Source organism: Macrosteles quadrilineatus, unplaced genomic scaffold (assembly GCF_028750875.1).
Source record: "Macrosteles quadrilineatus isolate MER2022 unplaced genomic scaffold, UCM_ALF_1.0 Scaffold_8__2_contigs__length_117827958, whole genome shotgun sequence".
In the NCBI taxonomy this organism is placed as follows: Eukaryota; Metazoa; Arthropoda; class Insecta; order Hemiptera; family Cicadellidae; genus Macrosteles; species Macrosteles quadrilineatus.
In genome coordinates this window covers 59193600-59215000 of record NW_026542601.1, presented here as the reverse complement: position 1 = coordinate 59215000, position 21401 = coordinate 59193600, and the positions used below count along the sequence as shown (strand labels likewise).

General features: G+C 32.8%; 2 protein-coding genes across 8 annotated transcripts in view; one reads left to right on the top strand and one right to left on the bottom strand.

Annotated features, from left to right (window-relative positions):
• Positions 1-5163, top strand: part of LOC128999581 (LIM domain-containing protein jub) — a 38661-nt gene extending 33498 nt beyond the window's left edge. The window contains exons 8-9 of the mRNA XM_054426164.1: positions 65-181; positions 3326-5163. Coding sequence (XP_054282139.1) covers positions 65-181; positions 3326-3358 — 150 coding nt within the window. The 3' untranslated portion in view covers positions 3359-5163. The remainder of the gene's footprint in view (positions 1-64; positions 182-3325) is intronic.
• A 12060-nt stretch (positions 5164-17223) lies between these two features.
• The window catches only part of LOC129001206 (nuclear receptor coactivator 2), a 277483-nt gene continuing 273305 nt past the window's right edge, over positions 17224-21401 (bottom strand). For all 7 annotated transcript variants that reach the window (XM_054428423.1, XM_054428422.1, XM_054428421.1 and 4 more), the window contains 2 exons: positions 20598-20680; positions 17224-19915 (listed from right to left, as the gene is read on the bottom strand). In XM_054428423.1, coding sequence (XP_054284398.1) covers positions 19841-19915; positions 20598-20680 — 158 coding nt within the window. In that variant the 3' untranslated portion in view covers positions 17224-19840. The remainder of the gene's footprint in view (positions 19916-20597; positions 20681-21401) is intronic.

Here is a 21401-nt window from a genome sequence, read left to right as displayed (position 1 = left end):
TTATACTAGAAGTTGGCTCTGTATGGAGTGAGTGTATACAGTACTGAGAGACTGTGTTGTGCAGGAGTGTGGCATGCAGCTGACAGATGAGCCAGACAAGAGATGTTACCCTCTGGACGGCCACCTCATGTGTAGGTCCTGTCACGTCTCTCACCTCAACCACCACCCTCGGACACTACAGGTACCACCATCACAAACTAATCTCCTCTTGCAGCTTTCTACTAATAAAAGTATAGATGTAATAATATTTGATTCTTTTTAAATATTTAAGATCGTCAACGTGTTATTTTGTGTAACCTATCAATCCAGATCCAATTTGAATTAGAAATTCTGACGTCAGATTTCCATTTGGAGACTGTCTTCATCCGAAGTCAAGACATTTTTAGTATATCCATATGATGGTCCTTCAACCCCAACGACAATGGGAATGATTGTTTTATTGGTCCTCAGCATTTACGATGTTGAAAAATCTATTTAGTCAGTGTTGAAATTATTGTTAATTTACAACCTTGACTAGTTTAACAGCGTTTGTGTAGCTTCCTGTGTCTACAATTTCTTTTCACTGTGGTGACCTTGCTACTGCATATGGTGCAAATCCACTTGACCTGCTGTTATAGAGCAATTTTATTTTTATTTTGTGTTTTCCTACACCTTTGGTATTTTCTTACGTCTGTCCAGGGAATGGTTTCAACCCTGTTCATGTTCCTGTCTATCGTCCATCTTTTGTTTGATACCATGATGAATTAGTCACTGGCAAATTATGGCACCTGTGTCTGAATCAATCTTGCTTGGAATCAAACTGAAACCAGTGACCTTCGGATTTGTAGGCAAACATTATACCCATATGGCTACATAGACAATTAAGACATACAAGCATTCCTCTTAGCTTAAAAAAAAAAACTATGGTATATACAAACAGTTGATGTATTTTCAATTCTTTTTGTGTGGAAAATTTGAGTTGCGTTGTGAGATGTCTGGCTTTGTTTTTAGTATCAAATATGTTCTGAAATTGAATCACCACAAAAGAAAAATTTTCTAGACTTGTTCGTTTATTGACCTTAATGAATCACTAAAAATACAATTATTGAATTTGAATTGTGTGAGTTGAGTTTAAGTCCCTAAAAAGCTCAAAATGTAAAACAACTTATTTTAATATTTAAACAAACTAAGAATCAAATGATTTATTTGTCAAGATGGATATGCCTGTACACCATATCTTTGTGTAAAATAGTACCTTTGTTTGCTTTGGTTGTTGTTATCATATTATGAAATCCAATGTTTGTCCTTTATGCGTTACTAAATGACCATCTGATCGTTATGAAACTTTAGGGAAGTAATAAGTACTATACAAAACAAAATGAACGGTTTTATTAGCAACATTGAGTAATATTTTATGGTTTGAGGGTTCCATATCACAGTTTTCAAAGCCAATATTGAGAGTTGTTAGAAAATCTTTGGTTTGGTTTTTGGTTTTTAAAGTCTCAATTATAGGACAATGTTATCCCTGGTTTTAATATAGTATACAGTGCATTGCAGAGTTAACTGGCTAAAAGGTAAACCAACTGCGTGTATTAAATACAGACTTGGAAATGTAGCGCGATCAACTACATTAAGGTAAACAAAAATCAGCTGTGTATAGCTTCCAATGCTATTCTTATGGAGAACATTTTACGATATATCTAAATTTTGGTTAAAATTTGGGAATTCCAATATTTTTCCCGCCATCACAGAATAGATACCTTTAATTTCAGCCCCCTCCCGTCGTTCTACGACATCCCAGTTGCCCACAATTTTGACGCAAAGAAACGCCTTACGTAATATTAATATATATATTATTAATAATTATATAACTCTTAAAAAAAAAATATATATTAATATATAGATACAGTACCAACAATTGTTAATAATTTTCTTGCACATTATACTGTTTTTCTAATCTTTTTGGTTCGGATTTCTGATGTTTTGTGTTTGAAAAATGTGTATGAGAGAAATGCACCATGATTATGGTGCATTGGGAGATTTCCCAATCAATCAATGAATTCATCAATCAATGATGGTGTTCACGACCATCTGGGACTGGGTATATGTTTAGTTTAAGGGCTCCAGACGAATTTTGAAAATAGTATTTTTTTCTCATTATATGGCCTATTTTTAACACTTATTTCCTCTGTTACTTTTGGAGCAAAAGCCCATTTCACCCTGAAAATCGCATTTGAAAATAGTAAAAAGCGCTAGAAATCTGTGAATTTATTTTTGTTAAAATGTTTTTGATACTTTTTGTGTTTTCTTATTATTTAGGCCTTTTCAAACACTTTTTCCTCTGGCACTTTCTCAGCAAATGCTGTTTTTACCCAGAAAATCCAGTTTAAAAAGTCATATAAATACCAAAGTGCCAAAAATGACCGATTTTTGAGTAAACCAAATTAAATATTATCTCACCTAACCTAACCTGACATAATCCATGCTTAGGTTAGCAAAGTGCCGAAAATTACCGATCAACAGGTAAACCAAATTAAAATCCAACCTAACCTATGCTCTTTAGTTGGAGTCAAGTGAGTAGCTTAGCTTAGGTTAGCAAGTTTGAGCCCTCAGGTTAGGCTAAGTTAGGTTAGGTTAGGTTATTTGTCTTGGTAAAAATATTTGCTGATTCATAGTGCTTTTCACGATTTTCAAACACGTTTTTCAGGGTGAAATAGGTGTTTGCAGAAAAAGTGCCAAAGAGAAAAAGTGTTTAAAATGGCCTATATAACAAGTAAAACATATAAACAGTATTAACAAAATTTTTTTTCTTCATAAAAATCAATCAATTTATAGCGCTTTTCTTGATTTTCAAACGTGATTCTCAGGGTGAACTAGGCGTTTGCCCCAAAAGTGCTAGAGGAATAAAGGGTTTATAATAGACCAAATAACGAGAAAAACTATTATTGCCGGTTCCTCTTATACAGTATAGGACTACACACATAATGTGTGGTTGTAAATCATATCCATCCTTTTCAGACTTATTAGATTGGATAAGGGTCTGGTCTTGAGGTGTCAAACCATCATGAGATAGTCCTTGTTTTCTACCAATTTTTTATTAACGTTGATTGTGCTAACAGGCTCAAAAACCATCACAACTCACCCCAATCCCTTGTCATCATGTTTAAAACTTGAATTCATTTTTTATCCTTATTGCATTATTTTATGTATAGAGACTAGTATTTTGCCTCAATATTCCTCTAAGAATTACATGAATGATTAGTTTATAGTGGCGTGTTTAGTCTACTTTTCTATAGTTCTAACTTGGTTTAATGTTTATGTAATGTGTTATTGATTTTTGTTGCAGAGCGTTTCAGCAAGCTACCAGTACATGAGTTAAGGAAAATGCAAAATAATTTAAACCGGTTTATTTAAAAAAAGTTTTAATTTAGGATATATTTTGTAACATATGTAGTTTTTATTTTACTGTCATGAACACATTTTTAGCCTATGTTGTTTGTAATTTATTTAATTTATAATTGTACATTTACAATTCTCTATTGACACTATTTTTAATCGGTATATAGACATTTGTTGAAACTTTGTTGTGTATTTAATGATTTTAAGAAAGTTAAAAAGAAAATAAGTATTTGGTATTATATGGACTATTTACATTTTTTTATGTTATTGGTCAAGGTCTCGTGCTTCATAATTCCAGTCCATCATACGAGGGTCGTTTTTTTTAAGTGAGGGCCGTTTGTACGTACAGCTCCTCAGTTTGTGTATCCAGCATGTGGCTGGAGATTAAATACTTTTACAAATTTTCTAGACACACAATAAAGTGTACATGTCAGCTACAGAGCTGCAAATGGTGCCATTCTGTTTACAGATGATGCCAGTAAGCCAAGGCCCCACTAGAAAAACAGGCCATGCTGCAGGATCCATGACGTCACACTTAGTGGATAGATTTCATTGATAAATTCATTGCCATCGCCATATGTTTTAGTTTTAGGTAAATAAACCAGCTGGCTGTTTGTAAGATTTTAATGGTAAGAGTTTAGTACAACTATCCACCACTGTGGCGTAGTGTTGCGCTGCCTGTACTGCAGCATAGCCTGTTTTTTACTAGTGGTGCCTTGAGTAAGCCCAGATGATGACCCTTGTTGCAAAAACTGGCCTTATTTAAAAACACCCCTCGTAAATAATCTATGGCTGTTTCATGTTTTGGATCTTGCAGTTTTCACAATATGGACTGATATGCACTTAGTAGACTGATTTTATTACATAAATAAGCTTATCCGAAGAAAACACAATTATATATTTAGATGTTTGTTATCCTTTTTTCACCCAATTTCTTTTGATAATATTTGTACAGTATTATTGCACATTTTAAACATATTTAACATAATAATAACAGCAGCAATTGTTTTTGGGTGGGTATTAAATGGTGTGCACAAACTTGCAAAACAGCAATCCATTTTGTTCAGTATTTATTTAGTTTTAGTATAATATATTCATTTAATGTATTATTCATGATACCCACCTCTAATGTCTGAGAATACAAACAAATTTTTCCTCAAGTAAAGACCCTCATAACCCTTCTTAATAGGTAAAATAGGTTACTTCAATTTAATTTAACATTGTTAAATTTTAATAAGTAAATTATAAATAATGATAATAATACGTACACACATACATACATAATACACATAATAATACATAATAAATACATAATAATAATACAAAGCTATAATGTGTAATAGGTTTGACCGTTGACTATAAGGTTGATGGTTTAACTTCTGTACTAAAGAATTGGTGTTTTACAAATGTAAATACCTGCATTCATGCAATCAATGTGTTGCTAAATTGCGACCGGTTTCAACTCGCGTAGGAGCCATCGTCGGGCCAGTATAGATGTCTTCTCGCTTCATTCAAAGGTTATAATTTTATATTAAATAAATACATTTAACACGCACACGTACATGAACATAAAAACAAACATTTATGGTTAAAACGAAGGGCAATACTATAACGGTAATGGGACACGACGTGATCGGGCTGGCCCGATGTTGACTCCTATGTGAGTCGAAAACCGGTTGCAATTTAGTAACACATTGATTGCATAAATACAGGTATTCACACCAATCCCATAGTATTTAAATGCGATCAGGAGGCTAAAATTCAATATACTGTAATAACTTCTGTAATTTATTGATTACATGAAAATTAATGATTAATTAATAAATTTTAATGTTACAAATGTTTAATGTTATGATTAATGATAAATTAATGTTACAATTTGATCTTGTAATGGTATATTTGATAAAATCCTGAGTTTTTTTTCTTTAAAACTATATTTAAGATCAGCTTCTCTGTGCTAGATAATATTGTAAATGGTAGTATGGATGGATCTAGTAGATGTATCTAGAACATACATTATAAATAAATATATTGTTCCTCTTGTCTGTGAAATAGATTAACTTATTTACAAATAAATCCAAATAATTTATTAGCAGTTAATGGTACACACACTATTCACACTAATAGGGTGTAGAATTTTCATTTGCTTTTCTATCTTTTTCCATACCTACATAATATTTAAAAACAATTTTTTTCATCATGATTTATTTTTTGTCTTAAGACGCTAGGCAAGGGCTCGGGATTCTTTTTCACATTACTTCAGGCTAGACCTAGAGATTGCAGTATTATCACTTAGATAAAATCCATTGGTGATTTGGCGGGATTTGAACCCTGATTTGAATCTTGAATCTTGAACCCGGAACCTCAGATATCGAAGACCTATACTTTCTTTATAAAGCTATTTTTCATCAAACTAGTAGCTTTCCCAAGTTTCTTTATGCTCGTGTGCTTCACAATACCATAAATTCTTCTGTTTGAACACCACACTGATTTATAGCCTATTTGTCAATAAATTTTGTCTTTAATTATTAACTAGTGGTTAAACATTCCCAGAATTATGCTATTAGTTTGTAATTTATTTTACATTTGACTATGAATTTTGGTTGATGAAATGTAATATGCTATTGTGTAACAAAAAATTTCTATTATTAGAGTAGCATCCCCCCTAAAACTTCATCTTCGTCAACATATAACAATGTACATATAACAATAACATATTATTTCATTGTAGTAATAAAATGTACATTGTATGGTCGCCATTTCAATGAAAAAGTATTTAAAAAAGTATCATCCTGAACAAAGGTGTTTGGGGAGTTAAAAACAAATAAGCCTAGAGAAAAGAGTCCTTGTCAGTATTTCATAATAAAATATTAACTTGTCGTAGATTTAATTTTAATTAATATGTTATTATTGTTAAACATCACTACACAATCATGCACTGCGGTTACAGGTTGTAGTGGGCAATAAGTGTTCAATGTGAATACTGTACTTACTCTTATTCCATCTCTAACAGTTAAAAAATATAAGTCTTCCTGTGAAGGATTCCTCATGCCAATTTGTTTATTGTTGCTTAGTATTTGTTCTTCAATCAATCAATTTTATTTATTGAGGTTTCTTTAAGAAATACAATAGTGTCATATAACATAGATTGTAATTTGAATTTTTATCTTGCTTAACCACTTATCATGGCTCATAAGAAATTGGTTTGGTTTTGAAAAAAATGTCAATCCCCACTGTAAAGTTAGCAGTTGTTTATTTATGCCTTTGACTATGGATACGCTTTGAATTTAACATCCCATTCCTACATCAAATTGTAGCCAGATAGAATGGTGCATAATGTAATAAAATATAACTACTGTACCATCTTAAAATTGTTTACAGATGCACCAACTTTTTAAGATGAAAAAGCACTTTATCAAATCAAATCAATTTATTGTTGTAGACATTTCACAATGTTTTAACAATCGTCATAAAATACATAAATTAATACAGCAAATGAATACTTAGATGTAATCAATCAATATAATAAGTTCTAGTATTAAAAAATATATAAATACAGGCACAATTAAATAGAAATATTTTGACATGTAAAAAAATCCTCCACTGTATATGGGCATTTTTGTATTAAATATGTTTTCAATTTTGATTTGAAAGTGTTCAAAATTGAAAACATATTTTTAACAAAGGCTATAAGAGATTTGTATTTATGAACAGTATGTCCATGATATTTGATATCAAAGTAAACACTAAGAGATCAGATTAAACTATATCAGTTTTTTTAAAGGTTGAATATGTACTTCAGTATCCAAAGTCAATTGCGATCCCCAGAGCACTCTTTAATTGTTGACCTCTAAGTTGTTGTTGGTTCTGAAGTCTAAGTTATTCGTCTGGGATAGGCCAGACTATTCCAAGATAAGTTTGAATGTGTATATTTATGTGAAATTGACTGTTGAGGCTCCCTTCAGCTTAAGAATCAGCAGATGTGAATATTGTTTGTGCTCTAGGCTACATGATACTAAAAGACACAATTTTATGTTATAGTTATAAATAAAGAAATTACAATGTAACTTTCAGAAATTTCTTATTTGCCCTTTAACAAATTCGCTGCGACCGGCCAAATGGCAGGCGTTGCCCCAGCGCAGCGTCGAGCGAACCCGTTTGGCTTTCAAATATTTTGGTCTGACGAATAGTAAATGACCTGCGGTGATGTGCTGTGTTACGACGAGAGTCTAGTTTGCTAAAACACTCAAAGATAGCAGCACTGCCTGGAACTAGCCGGTCCCATTGTACCGGGTGATTCAAAAAGGACTTAATACAACTTTGAAAATTCATGTAAATTTTATTAATCAAGGTAAGCTGGTTTTGGTGTTGTTTTAAAGGAAAACACTTCAAGTTTTTTTACCTTAAACTACAAAAAACATAATAATAGACACACAACAAAGTGTACATGTCAGCTACAGAGCTGCAAATGGCGCCATTCTGTTTACAGATGATGCCAGTAAGCCAAGGCTCCACTAGAAAAACAGGCCATGTTGTAGGATCCATGGCGTCACACTTAGTGGATAGATTTCATTGATTGATGATTTTGGTTGGATAGAGAAGCATGTTTCTTTTATTGTGTAATAAGCATAATGATATTGTGAGATTACATATTGGAAAATGTATGTTTATCTTCAAATCTTTAGTTTAAGGCAAAAAAAAACTTGAAGTGTTTTCCTTTAAAACAACACCAAAACCAGCTCTGTACCTTGTTGAGCGGAGCGAGCGAAGCTCTTTGAGATCGGACCTTATGCAAACTATGTAATCAATTAACTCAATAACGGCTGAACATATTGAATCCAAACTTACCAGGGGTCTTTTGACAAATATTTTTGATGTTTCGAAACAAAAAAAATTTCAATTTGATGATACCTGTACAATTTAAGACTGACATAAAATTTTCAATGTTTAACATGAGTCTTATGAGTTGCCATGATGGTTACGAGATAACAACGTAGATGTAAACAAAGAATCGTAGCATATGCGACTCGACATTCTGTACCCACGGGCACCTCAGCTTGCACATGCACATATGGCCTATTTACAAAAGACAGTACAAAAGAAAAGGAGTCCGATGAATACCATTAAGCGTTGATTAACAATACACCGATTCGCATTATTTCTGGCGGCCTTACTGAATTATTCCAAGCAGATTATTTCTTTTAATTGTTGTTATTGCTATTAGTTTTGTGGAAAATATTAGTCCGGAGTTTGGTAACTTTTTATGACGATTAGATTAAGGTATCTGTTATCCTAAAATGCTATGGGAAGGGAGGGAAACAGGTCCGCGACGTAGGAAGTGGTGAAGGAAGTAGTAAAGGTGAGCGGTCCTGAGTGTGGGAACTGTTTATGACGATTAGATTAAGGTATCGACAGTCCTAAAATGTTTATATTTAATATATTTAACTATACTTGTTAACTTGTGTTGTCCAATTTATAACTTATAAGTGTGGAAATAATTTTCTCTGTGCAGATATACAGACACAGTTACAATTACACATGCCAATGTTGTAAATATATGTTCAGTAATTTATGTCTGTTTTTTTAAATGTATATATTTTTTATTTGAAAGTCTGACGCCATCAATCCCTTTTGAGTAAAAGGTGAAGATAATAAGGTAATATTTACAAAAAGTAGAGCCTAGACTGCTTGGCCTGTACGGGAGTCCAGTTATAAAATAAGCGTGATATAATATTCCTATTTTTTCCGTAATACTATAAGATGAATTATTACAGCTATAGAACAGCATGTTTGGCATTTTTATGTCAGGTTGAAAATTTAGTACAACGCAATAAATAGGCTTTAGGGTACATCAACACAGTGCAGGTTCTCAAATTAAATTGCCATAGCCTAATATAAAAACGTCTGTTATATTTGATTTTAATAATTTTGTTGTACAGTAGTTTATTATGCATATACAGTATTTTACTTAATCATGCTGTAATTTAGCATGAGGAATAAATTGTTAAAATTGAATCAACTATTCTTTAATAACACTCACACAATAATAACTTTTATTTACTTATAATCATAACAAAACGAGATATATAACATATGATTTTATAAAACAGGTAATAAGTAAATTGGATGATGTTGTAACTCCAACACACCCTCTCAACATCATGCCTAGTAAAGTCCTAGGTAAAAGAGTGATCTTTTAAACACTTGCCCTGGAAGTGGCTTTGTTAAAAGGTCCGCTTGATTATTTTAACTTGGACAGTATTCCAGAAATACTTCGTTCTTATTTATCATTTCTCGGACGTAATGTTTTCGAATATCTAAATGTTTTATTCTAGCACTCATCTTTTCATGTCAATAAACTTGATACAGCTCTGATTGTCTTCAAATATTACTGTAGGATTTTCTTGGGGGAAGCCCATATCTTTCAACAATAGTCTTAACCACACTACTTCTTGAGTGGCTAAGCTTGCGGCCATGAATTCAGCTTCTGTTGAAGAAAGAGTGACATTGGTCTGTTTTTTGCTAATCCAGTTTATAGTGCTGTTTCCTAACTTGTACATCATTCCGCTGATTGATTTTCTATCTGCTAAGTCACCCCCCCCCCCCCCCAATCAGCATCTACATAGCATGACAATTTCAATTCTTTTTCCACCCCTAATTTTAATTTCTTGTCAATGGTACTTTTCAGATATCTTATTATTCGCTTTACAGCATTCCAATCACTTTGGGTGGGTTTTTCAACTCTTCTAGCTAGAATTCCAACAGCTGACAAAATATCCGGTCTTGATGTCACAGCAAGATAAAGAAGTGATCCTATTGCCTTCCTGTACATTTTGTTATCCGGCAGATCTGGTGACATAGCTGTTGAGTTGATAAATCCAACTTCCATTGGTGTTCTTGCTGGTTTACTGTTTTCCAGCCTATGTTCAATTATGACTTTATTTATTTTTCTTCTTTGGTGAATGTAAAAGTCTCTATCCATCTTATCAATTTCAACTCCTAAGTAGTTGTGAACAACTCCTAAGTCTTTCATTTCAAAGCATTGTGTCAGTTTTTGAAATGTTTTCTTGACATTTTCAATTGATCCAACACACAAAATGTCATCAACATGAACCACTACATATGTATAATTTCCATCAGTATTACTCGTATATAAACAAGGGTCAGAATTGCTTTTTTCAAATCCCATGCTCATCATTGTTGTATTCAGTGTTTCATTCCAGGCCCGAGCTGCTTGTTTTAGCCCATAAATTGATTTCTTTAATTTATAAACTTTATCTTCATTATCAGATTTCACAAAACCTTCGGCCTGTTGCATATATATTTCTTCTTCTAACTTTCCATTTAAAAAGGCAGTTTTTACATCAAAATGATGCACAGTCAGATCTTTTGTCGCTGCTATGGTTAGTAAAATTCTTACTGTTGTTGAATTAACAACAGGAGCAAATATTTCATCATAGTCTTCTCCATATTTCTGTGAGTAACCTTTGGCTACTAAACGTGCCTTATAGCGCTTAACCATACCGTCATCTCCATTCTTTGCTTTAAATATCCATTTACATCCAACTGCTGTTTTCTGTGGAGGTAAATCTACAAGTTCCCACGTATCATTTTTTAATAAGGCTTCCATTTCTTCTTGAGCTGCTACAACCCATTGTTTTTTCTCAGGTTCAGGCAATTTCTCCAATTGTTTCCAAGATTTTGGCTCAATCACATTTCCTTGAGCTATTAATGATAGTCTGTTAGGAGGAACACCTTTTGTTTTTCTTTCAGATTTTCTTACTTTCAAGTTAATATCATTATTCTGATGATCATCTCCATTATTATCCCCATCAATCATATATGGCTCGTCATGTTCAATCTCTTCCATTTCATTTGACATATGTTCTTTAGTTTCATTTTTTAATGTTTGCCTATCATCAAGTACATTTTTCTCATCAGTACCTTTTGGTTGATCAACTTGAACACTTCTTTGATTTTCTTCGACCTTTTCATGTATTTGGAGTAAACTGTCTACAGGCAATACCCTAAAGCTTGAATTAGTATGATTTGCATCGACATGTGGAAAGGAAGATGTGTCAAAAACTACATCTCAAGTTGTAATGATTTTCCTATCTTCGGGTAACCACATCCTCCAGCCATTTGATACATCTGAGTAACCAACAAATATCCCTTCTTTTGCTCTTGATTGAAACTTGTCATTTGTCTTGTCTAGGATAAAACCTTTACAACCAAACTTTTTTTAGATATGAAACATTTGGAATTTTCCTATACCATCTATGATATGGTAATACACCATCGATTGCATCTGATGGGCATCTATTCCTAACATGAGCTGCTGTTGCAACTGCCTCTGCCCAAAACGTTTGAGGAAGATTTGCTTCAATGAGCAAACATCTTGCCATGTCGTTTAATGTACGATTCATCCGTTCAGCCACTCCGTTTTGTTGAGGCGTTCCGCTACATGTTAATCTTCTCTGAATACCATTACAAATCAAAAATCCATCGAACTCTCTGTTAACATACTCTCCTCCATTGTCTGTTTGAAGATATTTAATTTTTCTTCCTGTAAAATTTTCTACTTTGTTCTTGTACCTTTTGAAAGAATCTAATGCATCACTTTTCTTCTTCAAAAAGTAAACTTCAACCCATCTTGAGCTATCATCAATAAAAGTAATGAAATATTGAGATTTTCCATGTGACTCAGTTTTCATTGGTCCACAGATGTCAGAGTGAATAATGTCCAGCACTTCAGATGTTCTTTCACTTTTAGGAAAGGGTCTTTTTGTAAATTTTCCTTGAATACACACCTCGCATTGTGGAATAAGCTCTTTTGTGTTCACTTTAATACCTTTAACCATATTTAAATTGATTATTCTTTTCAAGTCTCCAAAGTTCAAGTGTCCAAAATGTTGGTGCCAAGACAATAGACTTGATTTTTCACAGCTTATATTCATTTCTTCACTACTCTCTTGTACGTAATAAAGTCCATTTAACCTATTCGCATGGATCTTTGTCTGTCCATTCTGATCTATTATCAAAGCAGCATCATTTTAAACAAAACTTGATACCCATGGTCAGTAATTTTAGCTACAGACATCAGATTTGTTCGAAGTTCTGGTACATACAAAGTGTCATACAAATTAACGCTTAGATTTGTACTCCCATTTAAAATGTTCATATTAACTGTTCCAACCCCTCTTGCATCAGTTGATGAATTGTTGGCAAGAGATATACTTCTTCCATTTACAGGCTTGTACTTGGTAAATTTACTGTTCACATGAGTCATATGTGAAGTGCATCCACTGTCCAAACACCACTGTATATCTTTCATTGACAAGTTTCCAAAATAACAGTCATCTTGTACAGAAGAATTAAGTCCTACCTTCTAGCTTAGCAATCGCTACGTTTTGTTGATCTTTATTTGCTTTGGGACAAAATTTTGCTTTATGCCCGATCGCTTTACATATAAAGCATCGAAACGGAAAATCAACTGATTCCGTTCTATTTCTATAAGAGTCTTTTGAAAATCTTCCTGGTTGAAATCTAACTTTATTCTGAAATTTTCCTAGCAGAGCTTCACTACTCTCTTTCTTACCATGTTCTTTTCTCGCTTCCCACTCTTCTACAATTTTTATTTTCAAAGTTTCAGGAGAAGGCAGTGCATCTCTAGTTTCAATAGCAATTCTAAAGTTTTCAAATTCATCTGACAGGGAATACAAAAGAATAATTGTCAAAAGATCCTCATTAATATCAATGTCCATTCCTTTTAATTTGTCCACTACATCAAAAAACATATTCATGTAATCTCTGACATCATAATCAGGGGTCAGTTTTGCCCAAATTAGCTTCTTTAACAAAAAGGCTTTCCTTGCTGGTCCACTGGAATCATAAATGCCTTTTAATTTTTCCCATATCTCTGCTGAAGTGTTACATCCTTTCACTTGCTTTAATTCGCTTGGGCTGATAGAGAGGATTATAATTATCTGCCTTTGCCTTTGCATCAGTGATTAGCCAAGCAGTCATTCTTTCACCTTCATCTAGAGGCCTTTTAATGGTTCCTAACACATACCCAAGTAAATCATTTTTAACTAAAACTGCTTCCATCTGCATTTTCCATGTGTCATAATTATTTCTGTTCAAAAGTTCAATGTGATTACTCATATTTCTTTCCATATTCCTCACTTAATTGAGTCTCATAATCTGTTAAAATTGAATCAACTATTCTTTAATAACACTCACACAATAATAACTTTTATTTACTTATAATCATAACAATACGAGATATATAACATATGATTTTATAAAACAGGTAATAAGTAAATTGGATGATGTTGTAACTCCAACATAAATATATTCTTGTTTAATTCATCAATTCTCTATTCAGTGCCGTCTTTAAAATCTAATCTATTTATTGAGTACAGTATGCCTATATTTTGGCAATGGGGCGGAGCTAGCGCAAACGTCACCAATTCAATGCCACAAGCGTTGCGGCAACCACCATCTTTTTCAGGGTATCATCAGCTCGTGAAATTAGCCACGCCTTATTTCCTGTGGTGACCATTGACTATGGTATTGCTATATATAGTCACCTTCTTCTGACATTCTGTTCGCTGAGCAAAGTTTACTAATTGGCTAAATGTTTTAGAGTGAAAATTTAAAAACGTACGTTTTCAGGAAAAGCACTTTGCAAATTTTTTACCCCTTTTTTCAAAACTTTTATTATTTTTTTAAATTCATTAACATTTTAGGTTTCATAAAATGTCCATGGTAACACAATATCTTTGGTAGTTTTTTTAAAAAAGAGCATCTTTAGTGGAAAAACACAAAATCCTGTCACGACCATAACAGACATTTAAATGAATATTAAAAATAGTTAATATTATTTTTATAACTATGTTTTGCTATAAACTAATTTACTTTTATGACCATTATACAATAAAAAGGTCACTGAGCTTTTGGCATATTTGGTCTTTCCAGAAAAAAATAAAAAACCTCAAAAAATTAAAAAAAAGCCAATAAAATCTTTTTATGTTTGTATAACTCCGAAAAAACTTACCTGAGACCCGAAAAATCGTTATGTTCGTATAGAGGTGTGCTTCTTTTGTGTATAAAACATTGAAATATGACAATATTTTAATTTTTGAAATTTTTATGATAGAAATCATAAACGTGATGGTCAGGGACAAGCGGTACGGTCGTGAATTTTCTGAAATAATCTAAATCTTTCTTAACAATCCTTCAATTATACTGTTAGTTATAATAAAAATATGTGTTTCAATTGAACTAAACTGTTCAATTTACAATTATATTAAAGTTATTGTCACGACCAAACACACTAGAATCCATAAGGCTGGATTGGTCGTGAAAAAAACCGCGATGGTCGTGAAACTTTGGTCGTGAAATTACGTGTTATTTGGCTCTGTTCTGGTGGTAGCCCTGCACCTCATGTTCGAGGATACAAAGTGGACTTCTAGATTAATCTAACAATTGAAATATCTTATAAACAAAAATTAACACCATGTCTACTTCATTGAATGACTACGTACGGTCATGGACACACCAAAATTACAAAAAACACAATCTTTCCTTTATTAATCTTGTAATTCCTCCTTTCAACTCGAAACGACCGGAACTACAATCCTGACGTACACCCCGAACTAGTTTCTTAAACCAACTGACTCCATCAACGCCAGGCTTGCCTCTGTCGTGCTCCAAAGTAGAAAATTTTTCCCAAATGGTCGTGACGCCAAATCGAGGGACAGACTTATTTTGTCATGGTAGTCAGTTTGCAATGACAATAAAATTATAATATGCTCCTTTTTTGTAAGTTTAATAACCATTGATGACATAAAAATATGGCTTTATACATTTCGGCATGAATAATTAGTCTAAAAACAGCGTGAAAGTTGGAAAATGTACCCTAGGGACACGTCATGGTCGTGAATTTCGAGACTTTAAAAATACCTAGACCCTATTTAAAACCAAATAAATGTGTGTAACATGTTGCCCCCGTCCCAAAAAATATTAAAACACTTTATAATAAACTACAAATCTAGTATCTACGAAGTAAAAGGCCAGGGACATGAAAACGTACGTTTTTAAATTTTCACTCTTTAGTTGGAGAATATGAGAAGGAAGCCTAAAGGCCTATTACATAAATGGGAGCTAAACAAACATTAGGATATTGACAAAATAATACTTATCTTTATGCTATTACAAACACACAGTTTTACTATTACCAAAGATTACATATGCTACGCAAAACATCAATTTTGCGTAGCATATGTAATCTTTGCTATTACTCATATATACAATTAAAAATCAATGACCTAATAGAAACAGCTGACTGGATTCATATTTCCTTCAACTCTTCCAACCAACCACGAGAATTCAATTGGATTGTTGCTATGGTGACGTCATCATGAATTCAATTTGAATCATGAAAACAAATTAAAGTTATTTGTTTATATCAAAGCTTGCTTACTCCGCTCAATTGGCGGACCTGAGGCCACATGCCTAGTTTAATAAGATTTATATGAATTTTCTAAGTTGTACAGTCCTTTTTTAATCACCCGGTATTGCCAATTGGAGGGAGAAAGACGGGACAACAAGTTGATTTCTAAGCTTGCCAGAAGGGGATTTTATAGGGAAATTTACTACCAACCTACACCACAATAAGCACCCATTCCTAGCTAAACACAGACATAAAAGTGCCCTTTCTTCCCGGTGTGCAGAACTTGAATGCAATGTAGGCGATGCCGGCACTCACTAGTGAGCGTTCAGCATCACAGAAAGGAACTAGTGTACTCACCGGCGAGTGGCCCGCAGAGAACGTGTTAAGTTTCTTTTAATTCATATCTCAACAATTTTCATAAAATGTTCTTTAGTTACAAGGAGCATGTGGTGGGGTCTAGTCTACTCGCGCGTAGTAGTGTTTCAGTTTTATTATCATAATTAGTATTAATAATGTTGATAGTATTGAAAGTTTGCCAAAAAAACTTAGTGGTATCTGTAAACCAATTGGATGAAAATGTCTAACCATAGAGTCCACTGATCTAGCCTCCCAGTAAAAAGGTGCAGTGCACCGTCTGCCATATTCTGACGTCACTCGATTGCAAACAAAAGATCACCTGATTGAACTGTAAAATTAGTACCTATGTATTTGTTTCGATTGTTATTTTTATGATAATGTTTTCAAAATAGTTGAATGAAATCATTATAAAAACAATAACAAACAAATCAAAACAAATACTAATTTGACAGTTACTATCAGGTGATCTTTTGTTTGCAATCTGAGTGATGTCAGAATATGACGGGAATAGCACACCTATGTATTTTCCTTCCACCATGGACAATATTTTACAGTTTTTGCATGTTTCTTTTGAAAGCCAGGACCCCCAGCTGTTTAAGGGTCCAATGGTAGATCATTGTATATCTTTGGGCCAAAGTAGAAAACCCTTTTCTACCCACTTCTAGGCTTACTTTTGGAATTTGGAGCAAGGCGTTTTGCCGGGTCACACGCTGGGTCACCTCCCCACGTGCTACAAGCCTTTCCACCAAGTGTGCCCTACTGATCACCGTGCTACAAGAAACGGTAACAGCATAATCGGAGTAAGCAGAATAAGTAAGAACTATGAAGCCAATGAATGGACGCTACCAGCATTGTGACAGTTTGTAGCACTGCAATAAGTGTACACAAATACAAACAATATTAATAAATTACTCAATACAAACAACATACAATATCTCTAAAGACCAAACATTACCACCCAACAACTCATGCAATACCTGAGAAATACTTTAATAGAAAACAGGGTAAAGTAAAAAAACAACATATTAAATATCAACTCTTCTTTAATAAAACCTTTGTTCATACTAACGGCAAATGGTAGCCATAAAGGACATCCAAATGAACAATCTTTACAAAACCAAGTAGGGGTCATAAAATGTAAAATTAAGATAATATTATACACAAAGATTATACAAATCGAATTAACAACAGCAGCAGGCATAAAAAATTAAAGTCTTCCGCTTCAAAAATTTGACTGGACCAAACTTTTTCGGTCTCAATATGTATACAAAAATATTAAGTGACTAATTTCTGATGTCTCCTATTCTACTTACTCTAATTACTATTAGACATTTCTTTTGTCGAAACAGCCCTTCTATTGTCAACTAAATGTACCGAAGTGCAAAATAGTCCAGGAGTGAAACGGAACCGAACCTAACTCTGTACAAATATACAAGGCTTTGGTTTCTATAAGCTGTTTCAAATCGTTTGCACTGTAACATAAATCTTAAGTCTGTTCCAAATACAATAAAAAAATATATATCGAAGGGCCTTAACTTTATACAACTGTAAAAAATAGCAAACAACTGAGCGAGCTAACACAGAAAAGGTTTTGTACTTGATCATCACATAACCGGAGGATATATACTGCCTTCTATAGCACAGCGTCACAGTATAGAGAGAAGAAGAAGAAGGGAAATGAACGGACAGTATGGTGAGAGTGGACATGAAACACTAATGTAACTAACCCGGAACACCCATCACAATTCCAATAACAATTTATTCACAACTCATCATTTACAAATACAATAAAAAAATACAGAAAAAATATCCATTTATATATTCATTCTCTTTAAAAAAGTTTCAGATATGGCAAAATAGAGACATCTACCTATCTAAGAAAATATTTCTAAACGTGTATGAAACATTATAATTTTTTAGACACCGATTCAAAAATAGAGCATCGATACTTGAAATGAGCTGGGTGGTTGTAGCAAAACATTCCTAATTATCAATGAAATTGAACTGCCTATCTGTACGAGGTCAGTTTTAGAATTATTTAAAAAGAATAATTTTTATGTAATCATCGATGCTTTACATTATAGGAAATTAACAGCCTTTATATAAAAAATTATTAATAGTGATACAATCTCATAAAATTACTTACACAGCTTAGCAAAGCTTTACAACAACAGCAACATGTTACAGGATCAAGCCACTTGATAGAGAAACGTTAATACATTACGAGAGTTTGGATATTGTTAACAACACATGAAAAAGTTCAATGAGTTAATTCATATGCAAACCAAATCGCAGCTATGAAAATATGTACTGTACTGTCCAACTCATTTCTTGATAGAAAAAACAGGAGAAATAATAAAACCCGATCAATACATTAAACAAGGAATGAAAACTTTTAATCGGAACTAAAAAAGTAAAGTAGTTTGACAAATTGTTTACATCAATAACCTACATTATTAAATCACAATAAGATAAAATTTAACAGTTTTATTTTATATACAAAAATAAAATTTACACAACATTCTCTGTACAATCCTTATCATGCTGCATATTATTTATAGCGAACAATAACTCCGTAAATTCGTAATCTTCCAAATTTATTTTGAAATAACTTAAATAAAACTGGCTAAACAATACACACTTAGGAACATAGTCTGCACAACACAATCATTGTAAAATAAAATTTGAAATATTAACAATATTTTTAAAATCTCAATAATGCGACCAACACATACAAATCAATAACCAGCTTCGAAAATTAAAAAAAGTTAAAAAGAACATGTATAGAAAAAGTAAAAAAAAATGTGTTTTCGACATCATAAATAATAACTGAAACACTCGTAGTTAGTATATGTTGTAAAATAATAGTTTAAAAAGGTATTGACTTGGGCAGTACCAAAAAATTGGCATCTTATAAAAACTATTACATACAGTATTGTGAGATTACATATTGGTATTTGTGAATATATTATATTAATTTGAGTATAAATGAATGGTAGGGCGTGTATACAGACTGGTAGACAAGTATGGCTCTGGGTCTGTTCATAGCTTCAACATTTGTAAATAATAAAACCAATCTTAATTAAGATTTTAAAACGATTTCCACTACAATAAAAATAAACTGTCACTGTGAAACATCAATATCTCCGTCATTCCTTAAGAAAATATATTTGGTGTGAGTTGATATTTATTTCTGTCTAATCTAAGAAAATCAATAGCAAAATTACACAATAAATCAAAGCCAAGTAAAAATAAGGTAATATTATTAAATTTTAACAACTATACAATAAATATGTAACAATAACTATGAAATATATACATTTTACATGAATAGTATTACAATATTTGTAAACGTGTATGAGAAAAGAGAAGATAATCTTAACAATTACAGTAAACACCGAATGGTTTTGTTCGTAAAATAAGAATTTTACAACAAAAACTTATAATCACATAAATACAAACGGGTTTGATTTGTACAGTTGTTGAAGAGATGAACATTACCAACCGCACGAAACTTAACCTGAGGATTAACGGCAGTATACACTCGCACCTCGAATAACAAAATACGCTTCGAGTTCTTGTTAAAGAATAAAATTACAAAATAAAGAGTCAGTTGAGATAACAATAATGCACTTGTTGAGGCCACTATCACTCTGAGAGGAGTTTCTGCAGGAGAGAGGATCTGCTGGGATCTGACGACCTTGACACCTCCTCCATGCCCGTCTGTAACAACACCACTCACTTCAACTTGGAAATAAAATTCACCATCTATTATTTATTCACTATTTTCATGTTTAATTAAGGATCAATCAACTTAGGCTACGTACAATACATGTGCGCATGTTATTAGTTTGTTATAGTTCACATAATTGAATGTTATTTGATTATTAAAAGTTAAAGAACATACAAAACTACATCTTATATGTTTTTAAAACTTTTGTCCTACCTGTAACAGTTATTGAGAAAAATTTATGTTAATACTAACAAAACTTAAATTTTTACCATCCCCCTCGCCATGGCAGGAATGTTTTCGTCAGAGTTTGAGTTCTGGGTGGATATATTCGTTTAGGGTCACCCTGAATCCAAAAATTTGGGTTTTGAATACTTCCTCTATATACCCATATGTACGGGGAAAGTAAAATTTTTTTGTTAATATTAGTTTCAATTTTTCTCAATAACCGTTAGAGATAGGACAAAAGTAAGGACAAAAAAGATGTTTCGACAACATTTCTATATTTCCAACGGCAAGTGAAATATGGTCAAAAAAGTGAAAAAGTGTAGCACAGCATGCACAAATGTTGATTTTTAATACGTTGTTACTGGGTGCAGTTTCCCCATTTAGGGAATTATTTCCTCCTAATATCGTAATATGACTGGGGTACTGGAATCTTCTGATGTGACTCACCCTCTGAATGGCAGACTGTGGAGAGACGGCAGACATATCAGAGTTCATATTTCCCCAGTTCATCTTTGGGCTTTCTCCTCCACCTGCCAACCAAACAAAATAAAACTTTCTGCTGTTCTAATGATTCTATAAAGGGATTCTATAACATGAGCATATGGTGAATAGTTGAATAACAACAGGATTACAGGTTGAACTATAATACACATTCAGGATAACTGGGTGCATGTGGTGCTCGCCTAATAATCATGTCACCAGTTCAGTAGATTTTTCATGAAACTGTACTCCAGGCTCTTTCTCAAATAAGCATAACTTACTTATTTATACCGACTTTTACATTAAAACCCCTCTCAGAAGGGCAAAAAATAACCCAGATTCAAGAAGAACTATATCAAACCTTTTAAAACTAAGAAAGATGAGATGACTTGAATTAAACGATACAAAAATTAAATAAAAATCAAAACTAGGATACATGCATCCATTCTTTAATTGGAAAAAATAAAAATAATAATCCCACATCAGTGATCATATCCCTCGATTGCTGCAACATACGCAATCATTTCTAGTGATTATTTTAACACCTCACACTATTTACGCGATCAAGGCCACATCAGCTGTGCAATTGTGAGTAAATGTATGATCGTCTCTCACTATTGCGGCATTGGCCGAGATAATTTCTTACGATTCCGGCAAAATCTGTGATTCTTAATAGTATCCCGTAATTGTGATATCAATTGATGTAAAATAAGAAATATCTTTGATTTTGGGCGGTTTATCAGTGATTATTTAAAAAATGTAAATTTTTCA